At 30.6% G+C, this 22422-nt stretch overlaps 1 protein-coding gene across 1 annotated transcript in view; it reads left to right on the plus strand.

The window, feature by feature from the left end:
* The first annotated feature begins 13078 nt into the window (after window positions 1–13078).
* Window positions 13079–22422, plus strand: part of LOC116113503 (probable disease resistance protein At5g63020) — a 44670-nt gene continuing 35326 nt past the window's right edge. Inside the window, exon 1 of the mRNA XM_031399658.1 lies at window positions 13079–15756. Within this exon, the coding sequence (XP_031255518.1) occupies window positions 13079–15756 (2678 nt within the window). The remainder of the gene's footprint in view (window positions 15757–22422) is intronic.

Raw genomic sequence — 22422 nt, forward strand, 5'->3', positions numbered from 1 at the left:
TCTTCTCTTATTACTTTGTTTTAATCAATTTGCTTAAATAAGTCTGGAACATAACAGAATCTTTTTGGAATGAGTTGTGATTTTGAAATCTGTGGATAATTTATTTCTTTTATTTATGGACCCGAGAAATGTGCAGAAATTTAGGGGTGAGCACATGTAGCGAGTAGCACCGAAATCTGCAGGTAGAATTGGAACCAAAACCAGAACCTATCTGGAATCAGCCATGTGCGGGTAGGTTTCGGTTCCATTTTATTGGAACAACACTGTGTAGTCCGGCTTCGATTCTTAGTGTGTGGAGGAACCGGAACCGGAACTTGAAAAAAGAACCTAAAACGAGTACCCGGTTTGATATCTGCTTGTAACCTGTAGTGGGTACCCGATTTGGAAGCTGTTTGGAACCGATTTTTGGTACCTGTTTTGGAACCTATTTTAGAACCTGTTTTGGAATCTAGACTCCAATGAAATATTTGTGAATAATGGGGGGTTTCATTATTTTACATATAAAAAATTTAAAATAGAAAAAATTAAAATTTTAGAATAACTAATTAAATAAATATACAATGATACTTATTACATATAAACTACATCATATTAAAAACTTTAATATATTAATATTAAAATTTTAATTAATTAAGTGTATAATTGGAATTATGATCCAATTAAAAGAGTTTTAATGTTATTAAAAGAATCATTTTTGAATAAAATAGTATATTTGATTGAATAATAATATATTTAGTTATTTACTTCAATTATCAAGTTCTAAGCATATCTATAGTAAATTAGCAATTAATTAATTATATATGATAAATATAAACATTAATAAATTTAATTACTAGTTAAATAATAAATATCATACTTAATCAATTATAACATTACATTATAATTAAATGATACTTAATTAATTATAATTTTATAACATTACTTAATTGATTTATAGTATAATTAGTTATAGCATTACATTAATTGATTACTACTTAATTAATTGTCTTATAAAATTTAGTATATTACTTAATTAAATAATTAGAAATTTAATTAATTATATCATTACATTATAGATTTACAGTATAATTACTTAATTAATTATAACATTTCATTACAAACATTAGTACAATACTTAATTAAATGATCAAAAATTTAATTAATTATAATATTACATTAAAAATTTATAGTATGATTACTTCATTCACTATAACATTACATTATAGTATGATCACATAATTAATTGTAACATTACATAATTAAATGATTATGACATTACATTATAAACATTAGTAATTACTAATTTACTACATAAATATTAGCACAATACTTAATTAAATGATTAGATATTTAATTAATTATAACATTACATTATAAATTTATAGTACGATTACTTAATTAATTATAACATTCTATTATAAACAAATTAATTATAATATTATATTAAAGATTTATAATATGATTACTTAATTCATTGTAACATTTCATTATAGTATTATTACATAATTAATTATAACATTACATAATTAGATAATTATTTAATTGATTATGACATTATATTATAAACATTAATTATAACATTACATTACAAACAAATGATTACTTAATTACATTATATTAGAGTTAAATAATTACTTAATTATATTATTACATTATTACATTACATTATATTATAATCACTTAATTAATTATAGCATTACATAGTTAAATTATTACTTAATTAATTATAAATTTATAACATTATATTATAAACATTAGTAATTTACTACATTATTACATTACTTAATTAAATGATTAAAAATTTAATTAATTATGATATTATGTTAAAGATTTACAGTATGATTACTTAACTCATTATAACATTACATTATAGTATGATCACATAATTAATTATAACATTACATAATTAAATAATTACTTAATTGATTGTGACATTATATTATAAATATGAGTAATTACTAATTTACTACATAAACATTAGTACAATACTTAATTGAATGATTAGAAATTTAATTAATTATAACATTATATTATAAATTTATAATACGATTACTTAATTAATTGTAACATTACATTATAATTAAATGATTACTTAATTAATTATAAAATTCTATTATAAACAAATTAATTATAATATTATATTAAAGATTTATAGTATGATTACTTAATTCATTATAGTATGATTACATAATTAATTATAACATTACATAATTACATGATTATTTAATTGTTTATGACATTATATTGTAAACATTAATTATAATATTACATTATAAACAAATGATTATTTAATTAAATGATTATAAATTTAATTAATTAAGCATTATATTATAGTTAAATAATTACTTAATTAAATTATAACATTATAACATTATATTATATTATGATCACTTAATTAATTATAGCATTATACATTACTTAATTAAATGATTAAAAATTTAATTAATTATAACATTGCATTGTAGAGTTATAGTATGAGTACTTGATCAATTATAATATTCCATTATAAATTTATAGTATGATTATTTAATCAATTATAACATTTCATTATAAACATTAGTATATTAATTAAATGATTAGAAATTTAATTATTTACAATATTAAATTATAGATTTATAGTAAAGATTACTTAATTCATTATAACATTACATTATAGTATGATCACATAATTAATTATAACATTATATAATTAAATGATTACTTAATTGATTATGACATTATATTATAAACATTAGTAATTTACTACATAAACATTAGCACAATACTTAATTAAATGATTAGATATTTAATTAATTATAACATATTAACATTACATTATAAATTTATAGTACAATTACTTAATTAATTGTAATATTACTTTATAAACAAATGATTATTTAATTAAATTATTACGTAATTAATTATAACATTATTACATTACATTATATTATGATCACTTAATTAATTATAGCATTATATAGTTAAATGATTACTTAATTAGTTATAAATTTATAACATTACATTATAAACATTATTAATTTACTATATTAGTCATTAGTATATTACTTAATTAAATGGTTAAAAAATATAATTAATTGTAACATTATATTATAAATTTATAGTATGATTACTTAATTAATTATAACATTACATTATACACATTAATACAATATTTAATTAAATAATTAGAAATTTAATTAGTTATAACATTATATTATACATATATAGTATGATTACTTAATTAATTATAACACTAAATTATAATTAAATAATTACTTTATTAATTACAATATTATTATATTACATTATAAACATTAACAATTTATAACATTAAATTAACAATTTACAGATGAATAACTATTTGTGTCTTGGTTTTGATTGAGAAATTTTATGTGAATTATGATGAATTGATTGAATTCAAGTGTTACCTAAATATTAAAGGATTTATGAGTTACATTGGACACAAATGTATGAGTAATCAAAATTTGTTAGGGGTGTATTTATAAACTTTTAAGGTATTTTTGTCATTTTTTAAACTAATAGGGGGGTAATTGATTTTTTATAGGGTACTCGGAAAAGGAATCGGAACTTGCATTTTAGGTTCCGGTTCCTTGAATTTAAGAACCTGCACTGTGCGGTTCCAATTTTGATTCTTTTTTTTTAGAACCTGCACTGTGCAATTCTAGTTCCAGTTCCTCCGAAAAATGCAGGGTACCTAGAACTGCTCACTCCTATGCAGGATGATATCAAACCTATATTGGATTCAATTTCATTTTTATAGCATGGACCGAGTTTGTGCCTAGATTAATTTCTAGCCTATTTGTATATAGGAAGTTGCAAGTAGACCCGCCTTAGTCCTGCTTCATTATTGCCAGCAATTATTTCAGAAATTAAAGCATAACTTTTAGTAACTATGGTAATTACTGTACTTTCTGAAGTGAAGTGTCTTATAATTGCAATAAACTCTTTCAAGTAAAAAATGTTATGTTTACAACCCAATCTCACAATCTTCTCTTATAATCCTAACGTATCAGCAGATTGACACTATCACGTCAGCTCTCACCACACCTAAGGCACTACGAAAAACGAACAGTGATTCTTTCATAAGGAACAATCATTTCGACCGTTCCTTCCACAAGGAGTCATTCCTTCATAAGAAACAGTCGTTCCCTCTGAAGGAACAATTGTTTCTTTGGTCTAATCAAAATTATTTTATGTCTTGGGTGTGGTGCAGCTGACGTGATAGTACTAACTCAGCTACTACGTCATGAGAATAGATTGTAGGCGTAGCATTACTGCTTTCAAATAGGTAAATACCTAGTAGTAATGTTAAGCTCTCTAACACCGTACTTTATTCGTAATTCTCACTTGCAAACCACTCTGCTTCATTGTTTCCACAAATGTTTTGATTAATCTAGATAACTGGTTTTCATATGGATGCTTGCGTGAACAAACCCTAAATTTGAAGAGAGAGTCAACAATATATGTATTGTTCTTCTGTAGCTATGGACTCCAAAAACAGTGTGTGAGGTACTTCTGGATATTTATGCTTTGTTTGTTGTGTCCTTGGGCATGCGATGTGCAAAACCATGATTATTAAATTAAAATGGTGTCACGGTTTTTCTTTCTTGTTTCTTCGTTGAAATTGGTGTGATATTTCTATTTATTGATATGTATCTTAAATTTAATATGCTACGGATCCTCTTGTGCTTTACATGTACCTTCTTATCCAGGCAGTTTCAAATTTTGTTCCAACATATGTTGCCTATACAAGGCCAATAAGATCCAACTAGCAGCTAGAGCCGGTGTCACACTAGTGGCCCATGCAGTTAGCTTAAAAGTAGCCCATTTCAACTCTTTCACCAACGCTTCCTTCTAGTGGCCGGTTCTGCTGGCCCAACAGCCCACTTCAACTCTTACAACTCTTAACATTCCCTTGTTTCTCTTCCTCTCTTAACATATAAGAAGCTTAACATATGATAATTCAATTACAAACATAACTCAATTTCTTAATTGAACAATATTTCTTATACTTGACCTCATCAATATTTATTGTACTTTTGAGTAATTGAAGTTGTGAGTATTTCCAACTCCTTAATCTATATTTCTTCTCTCTCTTCTTTTCAATTTTGTTTCACTGAACTTACTACTACCAGATGTACGCTTTGCAATTTACTTCATAACTTCATATTCTTTCTGATTGCTCATGAATTTTTTTGTTTTCGGTATAAGTGCAGAAAACTTTATACATACTTCTGCAAAATTATAAGATGTTCATAGTTTGTTAACATGAGAAATACAAAAGCATACTGAAGCAGGCAAAAGTAGGTTGCTGAAAAGAGCAGAAAGCAGACCCAAAGCCTTGAGGTGTCTCGCTATAATCCAAACTATCCCATCTTCCTTGATTAAGTTTTATAAATAACTTTTCTCGTCCTATTCGGATTTTTCTGCCTTTTTTTTTTTTTTTTTTTCACAGGAGTACTCCGGCCAACCATCTGCATACATCTGCACAATCATTAAATTTCATGATTACATCCTTATAACACAATCACCATAAATAATAATCTAAAGAGTTTACATGAATTTGAATTTAGGGTGGAACTTTAATAGTTTCTAATATAGTGGGTGGCAATCTAGTTTGGCTAACTGTTAGGTAAAAAAATATTTTGGCCGTGTATAATATGGCAATAAAATTATTAAAATTTCAATATCTATTATTAAGTTAAAAATGTTAAATTATATCATTTTAGAATTCATCAACCTTTCCCCTTTTTAATTTCTTCTATGCTGACAGTCTTTGCAGCAGGTTTGGCCATTTCTTTTCCAGGTTCCCAGTTGAATGTAATCTATTTGCAATTTTACACACGTATGAGTCTGAGAAAAGAAAAATCTTTTCAAACATAATCCTCAAAACGTTCTGTGTACAAAGGCATATCTGCTCATTAAACTTATCAATGATTGTCCTGGATGAAGCCAGGTGGAAGTTTCTTAATGAGAGAATTTAAATAAAAATATTAGCCTCCAAAATGGACCTAGATTCAACAACTCCATACGACTATATGAAGCAATGTGTTTTGTATTTGTTTTATGGATCATATTAAAGAATAGATTAGACATGATTGATGTGTTGTGTTATTATAATACAGTAATTAAAGATAAAATTATAATTGAGTTAGTGTGAAAAAGCTTGTTTCTTTTGGTATTTAGTCCAATTCCAAATGAAATCATCTCATCCCTTTGCCTTTCCTTCTCCAACATTGAAAGTGGGTGTGGGTCAGACCTGTTTAAAGTTTAAACTAATCCGATTGTTTTGACAAATAGTATTTAAGAAGATTGTTAACCTGTAGATGCCAGTTTTTCTGGATGGAAATTTCCGTGCAATTTCTCAAGTCAAGTCCAAGGTGGAGTCAATTATCAAATGGTATGAAGAAGAAATATTTGATTCATCTTCCCCTTTCCCATAAGCCTGAGCACATGTATGACCACTGAGGGTCAGTTAAACTTTGTTTCACAGAGGATACAAACTTGTGTTAAAATTTATGTAAAAGATTCAACCACTCTTGGTAACCTTGATACAAATGATTGGAAAAATCTTATCAATAATTTATTTTACACACTCCCTCAAGACTTCATAAAGTCACTTATTTGGTAAAAAGTTTTATTTTATACATAAATATATTTCGGCCGTCTAATAATAATATTATAACATAATATTATTAAAATGTCAAAATGTTAAATCACCATTCATCCCCCTTCCCCTTCTTTTGAATTTGGACCACAACTCTGACAGTGTTTGCAGCAGGTTTGGCCGTTTCTTTCCCAGGTTCCCAACTGCATGTGATCTATTTGGAATTTTACACACATGTGACACAGCACTGACAATCTTTTGAATTTGGACCCTAACTCTGACACTGTTTGCCAAGTTGGGCCTTTTCTTTTCCAGGGTCCCACTTGCAGCAGGTTCGGCCATTTCAGTGCAGAAGGATATTAGGACCGTGAATTTTGTACCGCTCAATGATGTAATTTCGTGTACGTCAAATAAATTTACATGAATGAAATTTAGGGGGCTTTTGTTATTGTATCATATCTCAGGGGTCTATAAATATTTACCGATGTATTTGGGTTATTATTTTTATCCATATTCTCAATCCTATTTGAATAATATTGTTTGACACATTATTTCTAAAATATTAGTCTATTTTTTAATTACTTTTAGACCTTATAAGTTTATTAATTTTACTTAGAAAAAAAATTTAAAAACTAACAAAAACACCCTCACCTACCAATACTTGCTAGATTCCGACAACCACTGCCGGTGATAGCCAGAATCTGTCACAAAAATCACACACCACCTGAAATGGCCGGTAATGGCCAGATTTGGTCGCCACTGACGGCCAAAGCTTATTGTTTTTTCAACCACATCTGACCTTTTCCAACCACATCTGAAGACTCTATATGGTCACTATGTCGGTAGAAAGTCTCAAATTGTACACACGAGCAAATTGACCAAGATCAGGATTATTTGGGTTTTTGAGGTGCGATGCCGATGAAGTTATTGGTGGTAATGGGGTTGATTTTCGACATTGGGAGAGACTAGAATTTTGCTTGAAGCGTGCAAACAAAAAAACTCGATGGTCAACGAACAACAACAGTAAACGGTCGGAGATGAACAAGGGTTTTTGAGAGAGAGATGAAAGGTTCTGATGGTGGTGTTGGATTACGTGATCAGTGCTAAAATCAGGCTAGATTGGCTTGAACAACAGTTGAGTGGGTTTGTGGATGGTGGTGGTGGCTAGGATGGTGAGGGTGATAATGACTGAGTGGGGTGAAATAAAAAGTGAAGTATATGATGATAATTGCATAAATTAAAATTTAAAATTAATTTATACTGTTAGTTTAAGGATGAGAATATAAATTAAATAGAAGGCATCTTTTAAGGTTAAAGAAGAAAGTTAAGAAATTGCAGAAAGTATAAGGAATTATTATTATTATTTTTTTTTTTTTATCAAAGATGTCTAAATTAACTTACATGTATATTTAAAGTTAATAATTTAGCAATTCTTTTAATAATCTAAAATTTATATTAAACTTCTTTACTTTTTTACCATCTATAACTCCATAATCGCTTAAAATAATTTTGGAAGCCGCTTCACATAAGGAAATATTTGCAAACTGAATTCTCCTCATTTTCTCTTTAAAAGGGGAGCTTCTTATTTATGAACACTCAAATAGTACAAGCAAATAATACTAAAGTGAAGAGACATAAGTGGCCCACTGGCGTCCAGCTTTTTGACAAATTACAACACTTTTGGGTGCGTTTGATGTAGTATTTTGGATAGGATTTTGAGAATAGTATTGGATTGTTAAATAGGAGAGTATTACGAGGTAAATTTGAAAGATTTATGAAAAAACCCTTAGGTTTACTAATTTAATTAAAGACCCTACTATATAAAATGACAAAAACACCTCCACCACCTACAGTGTCAGATTTCGACTGCCACCACCGGAATCTGGCCGAAAAATTTCGTTACTGCACAGACCGATCGGATCTATGCCGTAACGCATCATTATGGCCTTTTCCGGCCAGATCTACGGCCTGTTATGGCCGTCGACGGCCAGAAAGGCCAAAACGACGGCCATCTTTGGCCATCAGCGACGGCCAAAGAAATGGCCGTCGTTGACGGTCAACGACGGCCAAGATCTGGCCTTTTCTGGCCAGATCCATGGTGGATCTGGCCGGAAAAGGCCAGATCGGTGTAATTCCGGTCATTTATGGTCGAAATTTAGGCCGTTGTACAGATTCCGGCTATCACCGGCGGTGGTTGCCGGAATCTGACAAGTTGGGTTGATGGGGGGTTTTTGTTAATTTTTTTAAAAAAAGAATTAGGGGCTATTTAGTGAAATTAATAACCTTATGAGGTTTAAAAATAATTAAAAAAATAGGATAATATTTTTGGAATAGTGTGCCAAATATTATTTGAATAATAGGATTGAATATGGATAAAAATTGGGAGTCAAACGCACCCTTTGATTTTTTTTGGCTTAATAATACAAACTTTGACTATTCAACGCAACAAGACAAACCGGACAAAATTATAATAGCTTTAGACTTTTGGACACAAGGTAAACTTTTTCCATTGAAATTCTTTCAATAAAGCAATATATCTTTGTTTGTAAATTTGCCTATATGTCATCACCTATCTTTTCTATTTTGGATTCATCCACCCTTTTTTTTTTAAAAGTAACTCACCACACCTTTATTAAAGCCTCTTTAATCCGCAAGACCATGATGGATTCATCAATAATTTATTCTACACGCTTTCCTGAGACTTTGTACGGTCACTTATGTGGGTAAAAAGTTTCAAATTATATATATATACACTTTAAAATTCTTTCAATAAATGTAATTTATCTTTGTTTTTAATTCTCTATTGTGATATCAAAGTCAAGAGTTTTTAATTTGGTAACTTGTACAATATTAGTATGTTGCTATTCTTGTTTCCACAAAATTTATAATTATATAAGGCTTAGAAAAATGTATTACTAATTTTTTGTAACGTTGTTAAGTGAAAAAAAAAAAAAAAAAAAAAAACCTAATTTTTGTTTAAAAATGAAGTGTAAATTTAAGAAGATGTGAGATTATTCAGTTGAAACTTGAAAGAGAGAGGAGACAGAAATTTAAAAAAAAAAAAATCCATTAAATATGCATAATTATTTTTAGTTCCCATATTAATTACACCCACTTTTAAAGCTATCTATACAATTGATTATTATATATTATCTAAAAATTAATATTCAATGTAGAAAATAGTATGATTTTAAGAGGTCATTGATCCTTCCCCGTATGGTATCACTAACAGGCCCTTAATTTTACACCTATTTTTATATCAATTTTTAGCCAGGGACTATTATAAAATTTTATAAAAATTTTAAGGGGTCGTTTAAAGCCAAAGATTATTATATTTCGCATGGCTTTTGGGTCTACTTTCCCTTCCTTAAAAACAATTTTGTCCCTCAATTATGATGTGTATTGATTTGGGATATTTAGAAAAATTTTGTTCTATAAACGTGCACATAGAACAGTTTTCCGTTCTAGAGACCAATTTATTTATGAGTAGATTATAACAATTATATGTGTTAAACTAATTTATAGAGACAAATTGTGTTGTTATGTTATGCAACATATTCTTTGTTTTTATTAATTTTTGTCTAATTAATTAATTGATTGCAAAAAAATTGCAAACCTTATATACTTGTATATTTATATGATCTTTCATTTCCAGAATTATGATGAAGATGGTCAAAACTGTGAAGAATTTTCTCCATCCATGAGACCTAAATTAATTCTATTCTAGAATGGTGTGTATAAATATCTTCTCCCCTGACTTTTATTTTTATTTTTTTATCTTTTTCTTTATTACAAAATGGGTCAACAATGAAGATAAAATTTTGCTTTGTAATTAAATCTCCTCTTACCGCGCTCTCTCTCTTTTACTTGTTGTCCCCTAATTGATAACTTTATATAAATGTTTTTACGTTATTCTTATAACGTAATCATTTCTTAGAAAATGGAAGTTAATGTTTTATAACATTAAAAAATTAGTTTATACTTTATATATATCATGATACTAGTGTTTTAAATCGTTTTCATCTCGTTTCACAAAAATCCAAAAATATTTTAACGAAAGGTGTACAAAAATAATACTAATAATAAAAAAATCATCACAACTTGCCAATTACTTAATATTAATGACCAACAAGATAGTCTAATTGCTTAATTTAGTTATATCTAGAAGCACATAATTCGTGTTCAATAAATAGTGCTGATTTTAGTTTTAAGAATAATTCTACAAATATAAATTTTTTTCTTAATATCTTTGTCCCCCCAATTCATTAAGCCAATGAATACTATTTTTCACCTAACCTTATACAGGACCACCTTTGGTTTCTTTCAAATTAATCATATAAAAGCAAAACGATGTGTGACACTGGCACATATGATGGGATTAATTAATAGGGCAAAGGAGTAAACAAAGTTGATGTGAACGGAATACCACTAACAACTAATTGCTATAAATAAATTGTGTAATTATGTGACATGGGCCCCCTTGTCCATTAACTTTTGTTATAGATATGCATTGACTTGAAGTCAGATTAATTAATTCTATTATTCTACTTTGGACACCTAATTGATTGAGTTTGTGAAAAGGATTTTCTTCATCACTTGTTTGTGTGACTTATTTAAGCATATGTATTGGCAATGAAATTAATGGAGTTCTCTAATCAGTAATCTCTATAGAGGCATTAAATACCAAGATGCAGTTGCAATTTTGAACACTATTTAAACACTACCAACATTGCAGAAGGCCATAGCCCATAGGTCGTCGATCGTTCACATTAGAAAAATCATTCAAAATTTGAATTCGTAAAAACTTAATAAAAAATATAAACTCACCTAGTGTCATTAATATCAGAATAAGTAAGTAGGTTTTATAAATGAATTATGTTGAATAATTTTTAAATTTTATATCTAAACGTATCAATTTCATCCTTTAAAGTTCTTTCAATAATAATAATAATAATAAGTTTATATTTAATATCCAATAGCATAGATGCGTGATCTTGAAAGATTAATATCATGAAAAAGATTTCTATTATAAAATTTCTAATGGTGAGTAATATATGCACAATTAGCAGCCATCACTGAAATTTGATGCTATCATTTTTGTTTCCCTTTTAGACTTGAGCTGTCTTCTTTTTTCAAAGCTCTGTTTCAGGGGTGGTTTCATCCCTCCGATTTGATTATTTTTCTCCAGGGCGATCGACTTGTATATACCCAAAGTTTACTGTAATGACAAGTTGGTATCCAAAAGGTTTTGAAACGACAAATAGGTACCTTCCGTCATATTCTGTTAGTGATTTTTGTTTATTAATAGTGAAAAGACTAAAATGCCCTTCAAAGTTTTAATTTTTGTTTTTTATAAATTTAAAATTTTCTAAAAAACCCCCTAGGTTTGCTAATTTAATTAAACACCCCCATATATAAAATGTTTGTTAAATGACAAAAACACCCCCACCACCCCCAATGCCAGATTCCGGCCACCATCGTCGGAATCTGGCCGGAAAACTGTATTACGACACAGATCCGTCGCGGATCTGTGTCGTAACGTGCCGATCTTGCCTTTTTCGGTCAGATCCGCCACGGATCTTGCCGGAAAAGGCAAGATCTGGCCGTCGAAGCAGCAGCCAGATCTGGCCTTTTTCGGCCAGATCGACGCGTTACGACACAGATCCGACGGGTCTGTGTCGTAACGCAACTTTCTGGCCAGATTCCGGCGACGGTGGCCGGAATCTGACACTTGCCGATGGGGGTTGTTTTTGTTATTTTATAAAACTTTTATATATTGGGGTATTTAGTGAAATTTGTAAACTTAGGGGGTTTTTTGAAATTTTTAAATTTATAAAAAACTAAAATTCAAACTTTTAAGTGCATTTTAGTCTTTTCACTATTAATAAACAGTAATAAACAGAAATTACTTACAGAACATAATAGAAAGTACCTATTTATCATTTCAAAACCTTTTAGATACTAACTTATCGTTACGATAAATGTTGGGTATGTATAAGTCGTTCTCCCTTTTTCTCCACCGAATTTTGGAAACTAACGCCGCTGTCCCACCATTAGTTTCAATGGTAAGCTAGTTATTTAACTTTATATACAAATTCAAATCGTTATTCTCCTCTTTTTTTATATATTAATCAAAAAGTAAAATAAAAGGCAGCGTGTCAGGCTGCCAATAGCTTTGAGTACAACTTTAGTCAATACGTAGGCCCAAAAGCAGCCTCCTGTCTCTCTTTCGGTGCGTGAAGAGAACTCTACTATTGTGGCGGTTTCTAAGAAAAAACTCTATTACATATTGAGAGTGTATGAACCAGAACAAACTATTTTTATAGCTCAAATCCTTGTATAATCTCCAAACACAAGTCTCTTCTTTTTCCCACGCCTCTCCTACCTCGAAACTCCTAAAGTTTGGTCATTTTGGCCAACTTGATGTTGTTTGCGGTTGCTTAACATCTATTGGGTTTCACTAATTGTTCTAAACTCTTTGCTTTGGTGATCATGGATTTCTTGGGTCCAATCATGGACATTCTCCATACACTTTGTAATTGCACTTCCAATCGCATTGCTATCATCCGTCATCTCCCAGAGAACTTGAGTTCATTGCGAGACGCAAGGCGTGAACTCGAGAACATCGGCCAAGATGTCAGGAGCAGGGTCGAGCGTGCTAAGCAGCTATATCGTAAGCCCATTAAACAAGTTGAAGGCTGGCTGGAACGTGAACGGGGCAAATTATTGGAAGTGGATAATATGTTGCTGAAAGGAGACCAAGAGATCCAAAAGAAATGTTTGGGAAGTTGCTGTCCCAGGAATTGCTACTCTAGCTACAAGCTTGGTAAAGAAGTAATTAAGGGGACAGAAGCTGTGAAGGATTTAATAAACCAAGGGAAGGAATTCAAATCTTTCGATGATGTTTCTGAAAAACTACCGCCGCCTCCAGTGGATAAGATACCTGTGGACAGGACTGTGGGCATGGACTCAACACTGAATGAAGTTTGGAGATGTCTTGACGACCATGGAGTGAGAATCATTGGCATGTATGGGCTAGGCGGTGTTGGCAAGACCACCCTTTTAAAGAAACTCAACAATAAATTCGTCGACAAAAAACCTGGTTTTGATGTGGTGATTTGGGTTACGGTGTCTAAAGAAGTGAGCTTGGATGGAATTCAAGAAGCTATACGGCATAAATTACAGATTCCAGATGAAACATGGAAAGAAAAGACAGACAAGCACAGTAGAGCTACCGAAATCTGCAGAAGCTTAAGTAGAAAAAAGTTTGCGCTATTGCTAGACGATCTGTGGGAGAGAATAGATCTGCGAAACGTGGGAGTTCCTGATGTTTCCTACCATCAAAACGGATCAAAAATAGTATTCACAACCCGATCAGAGGATGTGTGCCATAGCATGGACGCTGCTGTCAAAAAATTTAAAGTGAAGTGTTTGTCACTTGAAGAATCCCATGAATTGTTTCGGCAATGTGTGACGGAGGATGTTTTGAACTCGCATCATCAAATTAGAGAGTTTGCTAAAACTGTTGCTAAAGAGTGCAAAGGTTTGCCGCTTGCTTTGATCACTATTGGGAGGGCCATGTCCAATAGGAGAACACCAGAGGAATGGCGGTATGCTATCAACACATTGCAGAGTCAGCCGTCTGAGTTTGCAGATATGGAAAGTAGTGTCTTTCAAGTTTTGAGGTTTAGTTATGATAGCTTGAGGGATGATAAACACAAAAATTGTTTTCTTTACTGTTCCTTGATTCCAGAGGATTGTGCGATTAGAAAAGATGAACTAATTGACCTCTGGATTGCGGAGGGAATTTTGCATAATTATGGTTTAAATGATGCAAGAGATGCAGGAGAGTTTATTATTAGAAGTTTGAAACATGCATGTCTGTTGGAGATGGTTGGAGCTGATGATTATGTTAAGATGCACGATGTGCTTCGTGATATGGCTCTGTGGTTAGCTTCGGTAGAGGAGAACAAGATTTTTGTTTTTGAAAATCAAGAATCCATTAAAAAACATGGCATTGCTACATGGAAGGAGGCAGTAAGAATATCACTGTGGGGTAGAAGTGTTAAACTTTTCAGTCAAACACCATTTTGTCCGCGTCTGCTAACTTTTGTGGTTAGACAGACTTCAGTTGACAGATTTCCTAGTCCATTCTTTCAATCTATGCATGCCATGAAAGTTTTGGACTTGTCAGAAAATCAGTTCTTAACTCGGTTGCCTGCCATGCTTGAAATGATAAATTTGCAGTATCTTAATTTGTCGGAGACGGGTATAGAAGAGTTGCCAATTATGGCTAACAGTTTGACAAAATTGAGGTTTCTACTGTTAGATGGCACATCGAAACTCAAAGCTATTTCAGAAGGAGTGATATCAAGTCTTTCATCGCTCCAAGTGTTCAGCAGAGTACCAACTGAAACTGGCCGGCTGTATTTTCATTCATTTTGGAATACAACATTGTTACAAGAGTTGGAGTGCTTGGAAGATATAGAAGAAATTAGTGTCACCTTGTTTACAGGCGATGCTGTATTTCAATTAAAATCATCCTCCAAGTTACAAAGTTGTGTTAAAAGGTTAGTAATCCTGTGCAAGCAGAGCGAGGAGTTGCATTCGCCCAACACATCCTCTTCAGTTCTAAGTTCTGGCAGTTTCGACAACCTTCATGATCTCTATATCAATAATTGTTTGATAAAAGATTTGGCATGCCTCAGATATGCTACACGGCTTAGATTTGTTTTTGCTGGAAATTGTCCCTTATTGGAAGAAATAATTCCGAATGAATTCAGCTCTTCCTCAGGCGACCTTAACATGTTTAAAAATCTGAAGCAATTGAATTTTAAAGATCTACCACTTCTAAAGAGCATATGCCATGTCATGCAATTCCCTTCCCTGGAGAGGATATATGTAGTTGAATGCCCAAGTCTAACAAAACTCCCACTCGACCTTCATAGTGAGAATAACAGCAGAATTTCGATATTGGGAGATCAAGAATGGTGGGATAAGCTGGAATGGGAGAATTCGAGTTCAAAAGTTTCTTATCCCTCTATGCATCAGACAACACCCGTCTCAGGATTAGCAGCACAATCTTGTTCCTACAATTTTTCACATTTCATACAAGCTTATTGGCCAGATGAGCCAAGTTATACATATGAAGCAACAAAGATTAAGGAAAGGTACATATCCTCGTACTTTTGAATCTAATCATTAGATCTATTAATTTTATTTTTTGTAGTACTTGAGTTCATTTTCATACAAACAATTTCAAATTTACTCATTAGAAAGATCAAAGTGGAATACGCAAGTCAAATCTAAAAATTTTCATCGTTGCTCAAAAAATAGGATTACATCATATATTTGTAATGTCAGATAAAGGAGACTGATACTTCAATATTTGATATTAGTAGTTCCTTATCTAGATTGTTTCAAACACAAAAATCTTTAATCCAAAACTATATATCTAGAAAATTTACTGGCAGAAAAACATTTATTTTTAACAAAGACCGATGTTTACTAACTTTTGTCCACTCAAACTTGTTCCCAAGTTTTCAATAATGGGGTATCAACTTGTACTTGGAAAGGACTAATACTATCATTGAAATTTATGACACGTTATGAACTGTTCATAGGTGATAAGATATGTTGAGTTGACATTAAATATAACTACTGTTTAACTTCTCTTTTGTCACCATTGAATTTTGTTGATCATGCTTTAGAGTAGAGCTATGGCCTATGGCATTATTTTTAATTAAATATGGAGAGGGGGTGAGGGGAGAGACATTTATAGCTTTCTACTTTTCTTCTCTGATTTCCTCTCTTACCCAAATCCCAAAGAGTAAAATGCTATCAAATTACAGAATTAAACATTATTGATGAATTTCTGAACACTCTACTAGAAAAACTAGCTTCATTGACACTTAGGCTCTTGACAATGATGAAATTATTTACTAATAAAAAAATTAAGTATTTAAAAATAGGTATTATAAGACTTAATTTTTTATTAATTTAAACGATAAATTGAGTGGTTAATTGGTAATTTAATGAAAAAAGTGAATTTTATAAGGGTAAAATTGAAAGATATTAAAACTAGGAGGGAGTCGCAATATATGTTTTAGAAGGCCTATATGCGAAGTAGAAAATAAGAAGGGTTGAAAGAACATTTAGCAGTTCATTTAGCCGGGAACAAATTTTTTGAAAACATACACGAGGAAGGGACTCGAAATGGGCCATCAAATAATCTCCCCCGCCAATGATGCTGCAGCCTGAAGTGCTACCTTTTCATGTTGTCACACCCATACATATTTTATTATTTTTTTAAAAAGTAGATAGCTTAAGACAATTACATCCTTTAAAACTTTATAAATTGACACTTTGTCACTCATATCATAAATTCGACATACAGTTACTTTTTTTCCGTCTAAATGGATGACTGATCTGTTTTAATTAATGAAAAGTTGTAATTACGGTTGTAGATTTGTTGTACATCGAACTACCTGACATTCAGTTTTGATGATTCTTGAATTAGCCCAAAAAAAAGGTCCATTCTAGAGAAAATAAAAGTAGCGCAGCACGTCCAAAAAAAGGCACTTCAATTTATCAGTGAAGCAGTTCAATTGCTACATATAGCTCAAACGAGGCAAAAAATATGTAGAGTGAAGTGGCAGAAATGTGGGCTAAGATGCAACTTATGCAAGTGAAGCAGAAGAAGGTTGAAGATTCCATTGGATAAAGATGCTAATCATTGTCTTGTTTACAATTAAGCATCATTATTGCCTACAATTACTTCAGAAATTGAAGCAAAAGTTTAGTAACTATTTGATAATTACTGTACTTTCTTTCTGAAAAGAAGTGTTATTCACATGATAGCTTAAAATTGCAATAAGCTCTTTCAAATAATAAAGGATTAGCAGTAATATTACGTTCTCTAACACTTGTACTTGATTTGTAATTCTCATGTGGAAACCTCTCTGTTTCATTGTTTCAACAAATTTTTTGATTTGTATAATTGATTCTCAAATTTGCTTTGCTGAAATGTCTATCAGCTGAGTACGTAAGTGAAGAAATTCTTAGTTTGAGGACTGATTTGACATTATATTTGTTGTTCTTGTATAGTTGTGGACTCCAAAACAGTGAATACGGTTCATCTAGATATTTATGCTTTGTTATTTTGTTTTAGGTATGAAAAATGTTCATTTTGAACTCAAATACTGCTTGAGGTCCTTCTGGATAATTATGCTCGGTCTTAGGTTTGAAAAAAGTTCACCTTGGATTTTAAAATAGGAGAAATATTTGCAGAGGACAATCTTGTCACCTCACCTAGTTGATATGGTGAGACTGTCCAATAATATAATGATCTATAAAGTTAGTTTTCTTAATCACTCATTATGGTAGTGATTATTGATAAATCATACATAATAGTAATTGAACAATCATGTTAATAGTTAGATGAAAAAGAAAATTTGGCATATATGTGACAATATATGTCATTATTTTATTAGATGGTCTTACCACATTATCTAGATGAGGTGGTAAGATTGTCACATTACCTAGATGCTATGAATTTTCATTTTTGACTAGTGTGAGATTAATATGCTACATAAACCTTTTCATGTCCGATTTCAGATTTTTATCCAACATATTTTGCTCACACAAGACCAATAAGATTTACACTTTTTAATCTCAATATGCAATACCAGAAAGCCATGACATGAGTTACAGCAACTAGCAATAGTAGGCAAAAAAAAAAAAAAATTAGTATTCCACACCCTTCTTTGTTTGCAACATCCATTTTTTTTTTTTTTTTTTTTTTAACTCATGAATTTTAAAGATATATGTAAATTAATTCGAATTTAGATTAACAATCTCGGATTTTGGTTTGTTAGTTCTATTTCTTTGGGATAAAAAAAATATATGAAAAGAATTCTAGTGATAGCAGCCTTCGACATCACGACAGTAGCTCGGGCAGGTGTCACCGAACCACTATAATGCTAGTAGATCAGCCCGTTTCAACTCTATGGCCGGGTCCGCTAGCACTTCAGCCCATTTCGACTCAAAAGTCTCCAACTCCCTCATTTCTCTTCTCCTCTAAGAAACTTTAAGATTTGATACTTTAATTCAAATTTAAACAAAATTCAATCTAACAATATTTCTTAACTTTGATCTTTTTTTTTTTTTTAAACTATTTTCTTTGATTTTAAAATCTCTTATTTTAGTTCATTATCATATTTAATTTTAAAGATATAAAAGTGTTATGTATTTTGAGTAATTGAAATTATTCTGCGTACATCTGGGCAATTAATTATTGGATGTATCATTACATCCCTATCACAAAATCACTATAAACTTAAAATATTGCTTGAAATCCATTGTTGAGGAGATTTTTTGTTTTCTCTTTTCTTTTCTTTAGAGTTGTTTTTTTGTCAAATACTTCTGTAATCTTCACTCCCACCTCACCTCCCAAAGTTTGGTCATTGTGGCCAACTTGGTGGTTAATATGTGATGAAACCATGGTCATTTTTTTAATAATATATTGCTTTACTTTTTAATTTGTCTAATTAATTAATTAATTATATATATATATATTCTAATTTGCTTGAAAATTTTAGTGATATATATTATTTTATTATAAATTTTTTAATTTTTTAATTTTAAAAAAATAATATCACTCAGACATAGTTATTTTAATCATTTAAAAAATCTCGATTAAAGTTAATTGAAATTAAACTAAAATGGTATTATGATTTTTCTTTCTTATTTCTTCGTTGAAATTGGTGTGATGTTTCTATTTACTGAAATGTAGAGATCACAATTAATAGAATTTATCATAAATAATTAATATAATAAAATTGTCTGTCCATTTACTAATTTCTGCAGCTAATTTCATATTAGCTCTTCTACACTCTGTAATGGAGATAGGTGTGTAAAACCTTCTTTCTGTTAGTTCTAAAAGCCTTTAATTAATATGAAATATGTCTAGTTTTATCATATTAATTAAACATTTTCTACAAAGAGGTTGTACTCAAGAGCATTGCTGATGTGGCACAACAAATAATTCAATTTCATTTTTATGATTCAGTTTCTTTTATCGTGCCTAGATTAATTTTTAGTCTATTTGTGTATGGGAAGTTACCATTAGACCTACGTTAGTCCTGCATCATTATTGCCTGCAATTATTTCAGAAGTTGAAGCTGAAGTTTTAGTAACTGTGAAAATTAATGAAAATTCCGGAAATGTCTTATAATTGCAATACACTCTTTCAAATAGGAAAAGATCTAGCAGCAATATTAAGCTCTCTAACACTGTACTTTATTTGTAATTCTCACCTGGAAACCACTCTGCTTCATTGTTGCCACGATTATTTTGATCGATCTGGATCACTGATTTTTAGATTGTTTTGCTGTAATGTATATCAGATGGATGGTTGTATGAAGAAATCTTGAATTTGAAGACATATTCAACAATATATGTATTGTTCTTGTGTACCTATGGACTCTAAAAACAGTGCGTGCGGTACTTTTGGAGATTTATGCTTAGATTGTTGTGTCCTTGGGCATGTGATGTTCAAAACCATGATAATTAAATTAAAATAATGTTAGCGTTTTTCTTTATTGTTTCTTCATTGAAATCGGTGTGATGTTTATGTTTATTGAAATGTATCTTAAATTTAATAGGCTACGGATCCTCTTGTGCTTTACATATACTTTCTTATCAAAGTAGTTTCAAATTTTGATCCAACATATTTAGCTTATACAAGGCCAATATGATTAACACTTGTTAATTTGAATATGCAAAACTTGAAAACCATGAGTTGTAGCACCAGTAGGCTAAAAAAAAAAAGGAATATTTCTAAGCACTTCTTTGATGATAACATCTCTTATTTTTGCATTTGTTTGGGAATGAATTTTAAAGATATATCCGTTTTTAATTTGGGATATTATGTATTTCACATAATTAAAATGATGCATTTCGGATTTTGGCTTGTTAGTTTTATTTTCTTTGGAAAAAATATGACAAAAAATTCTTGTGCAAGCGCGAAAGCAGCTCGGGCCGGTGTTACGCTAGTGGCCCATATTGTTAGCTTTAAAGCAGCCCGTTTCAACTCTTTCACCAACACTTTTTTCTAGTGGCCGGTTCTGCTAGCCCAACAGCCCACTTCAACTCTTACAACTCAAATTTCTCTTCTACTCTTTGGAAGCTTAACATGTGATAATTCAATTACAAATTGAACAATATTTATTATACTTGATCTCATCAATACATTTAAGGACTAAAGTCGGTAGTATTGCTTCTAATTCTTTGTTTTTAAAACCTCTCATTTTTTAGTTCATTATCATTATTTTAATGATACAAAAGAGTAATGTACTTTTGAGTAATTGAAGTTGTGAGTATTTTCAACTCCTTAATCTATATTTCTTCTCTCTCTTTTTTCACTCTTGTTTCACTGAACTTACTTACTTCATATTCTTTCTAATTGATGACTGTTCATGAATTTTTTGTTTGCGTTTTTGTTTATAGCTTGTTAACATGAGAAATACAAAAGCATACTGAAGCAGACAAAAGTAGGCTGCTGAAATTGTCACTGGTTACTAACAATTAGCAAGAGATCTGTTTCTTTATAAATTCAATTAATTGTTGTTAATTAGAGATTATTTCATAAAATAAAGTACTAAGATCTTGAGTTAAAGAAGTTAATTAATTTAAGTATTAAAGAAATCTTACTACAAAACAATCACATCATAATGGGAAGGATTTAATAAACCTGTTGATTTAATCAATTGAGAGTTACATGTATGTATAACTTAATTATGAGTCTCATGATAAGCTTCATCAAGCTTCTAGTTGCACTACAGAAACTCCAGTTCCAAATTTTATTTCTGCTTTATGCAATAAAATTTTAAGTGAAAAGTTTTTGAATTACCTAGATGCTATCATTTCTCTGTAAATTTCCATGTAATTACACTTTTCTGTTTCACTATTTATCTTTGTAGTTGTGCTATCTAGCGGATCTCTTGCAAGTATTCGAACTCTGCATCATTCCTAAGTAGTTGTTGACTCCGGATAGAGTTTTTCGTCTGTCTTCCTTCAGTGTAAACTAAATGGTGCATGCTTTAGCCCGTGTCCACATGTATTTTCAACTAAACATGCATATAATTACGGATTATCTCGTGCTTCACAATGGATTTTCATCTTTCTATAGTCTCAATTTCTTATCAAATATACTGTAGTATTATATAAGGTCTATCATATTTACACTTAGTTGGAAATATCCACATATAAAGAGAGTTCTTTTTAAGTAGGGCAAAAGTATTACTTGGGTATACATTGTAATAATCTGGGGCGGTTTCAAGATTTAACTCTAATGATTATGCATTAATACTTTGCGTGATAAAATAAAAAATGCTAGTAATGTACTGTGGCCTATGTACTGACGTATTTTCCTTTGATATGCCTAAAATTATGGATTATCTTGTGCATTACAATGGATTTTCATATTTCTATGGTTTCAGTTCCTTATATACTGTAGCAACTAGCAATACAAAAAGATGATAAAGTGGGATATAAAGTTAACAAAACATTTATTTAAAAGATAATTAAATAGCACCAGGTGCGTAAGAGGATTGCAGCACTGCAAAATTCAGAGTGACGTATAGCTGGATTCATGAAAAAGGTGTACTGAAGCAGGCAAAAGTAGGTCGCTGAAGTGCAGAAAGCAGACCCAAAGCCTTGAGGTGTCTCGCTATAATCCAAACAATCCCATCTTCTTGATTAAGTTTTATAAATAACTTTTCTCGTCCTATTCGGATTTTTCTGCCTTTTTTTTTTTTTTTACAGGAGTACTCCGG

Source organism: Pistacia vera, unplaced genomic scaffold (assembly GCF_008641045.1).
Source record: "Pistacia vera cultivar Batoury unplaced genomic scaffold, PisVer_v2 Contig121, whole genome shotgun sequence".
In the NCBI taxonomy this organism is placed as follows: domain Eukaryota; kingdom Viridiplantae; phylum Streptophyta; class Magnoliopsida; order Sapindales; family Anacardiaceae; genus Pistacia; species Pistacia vera.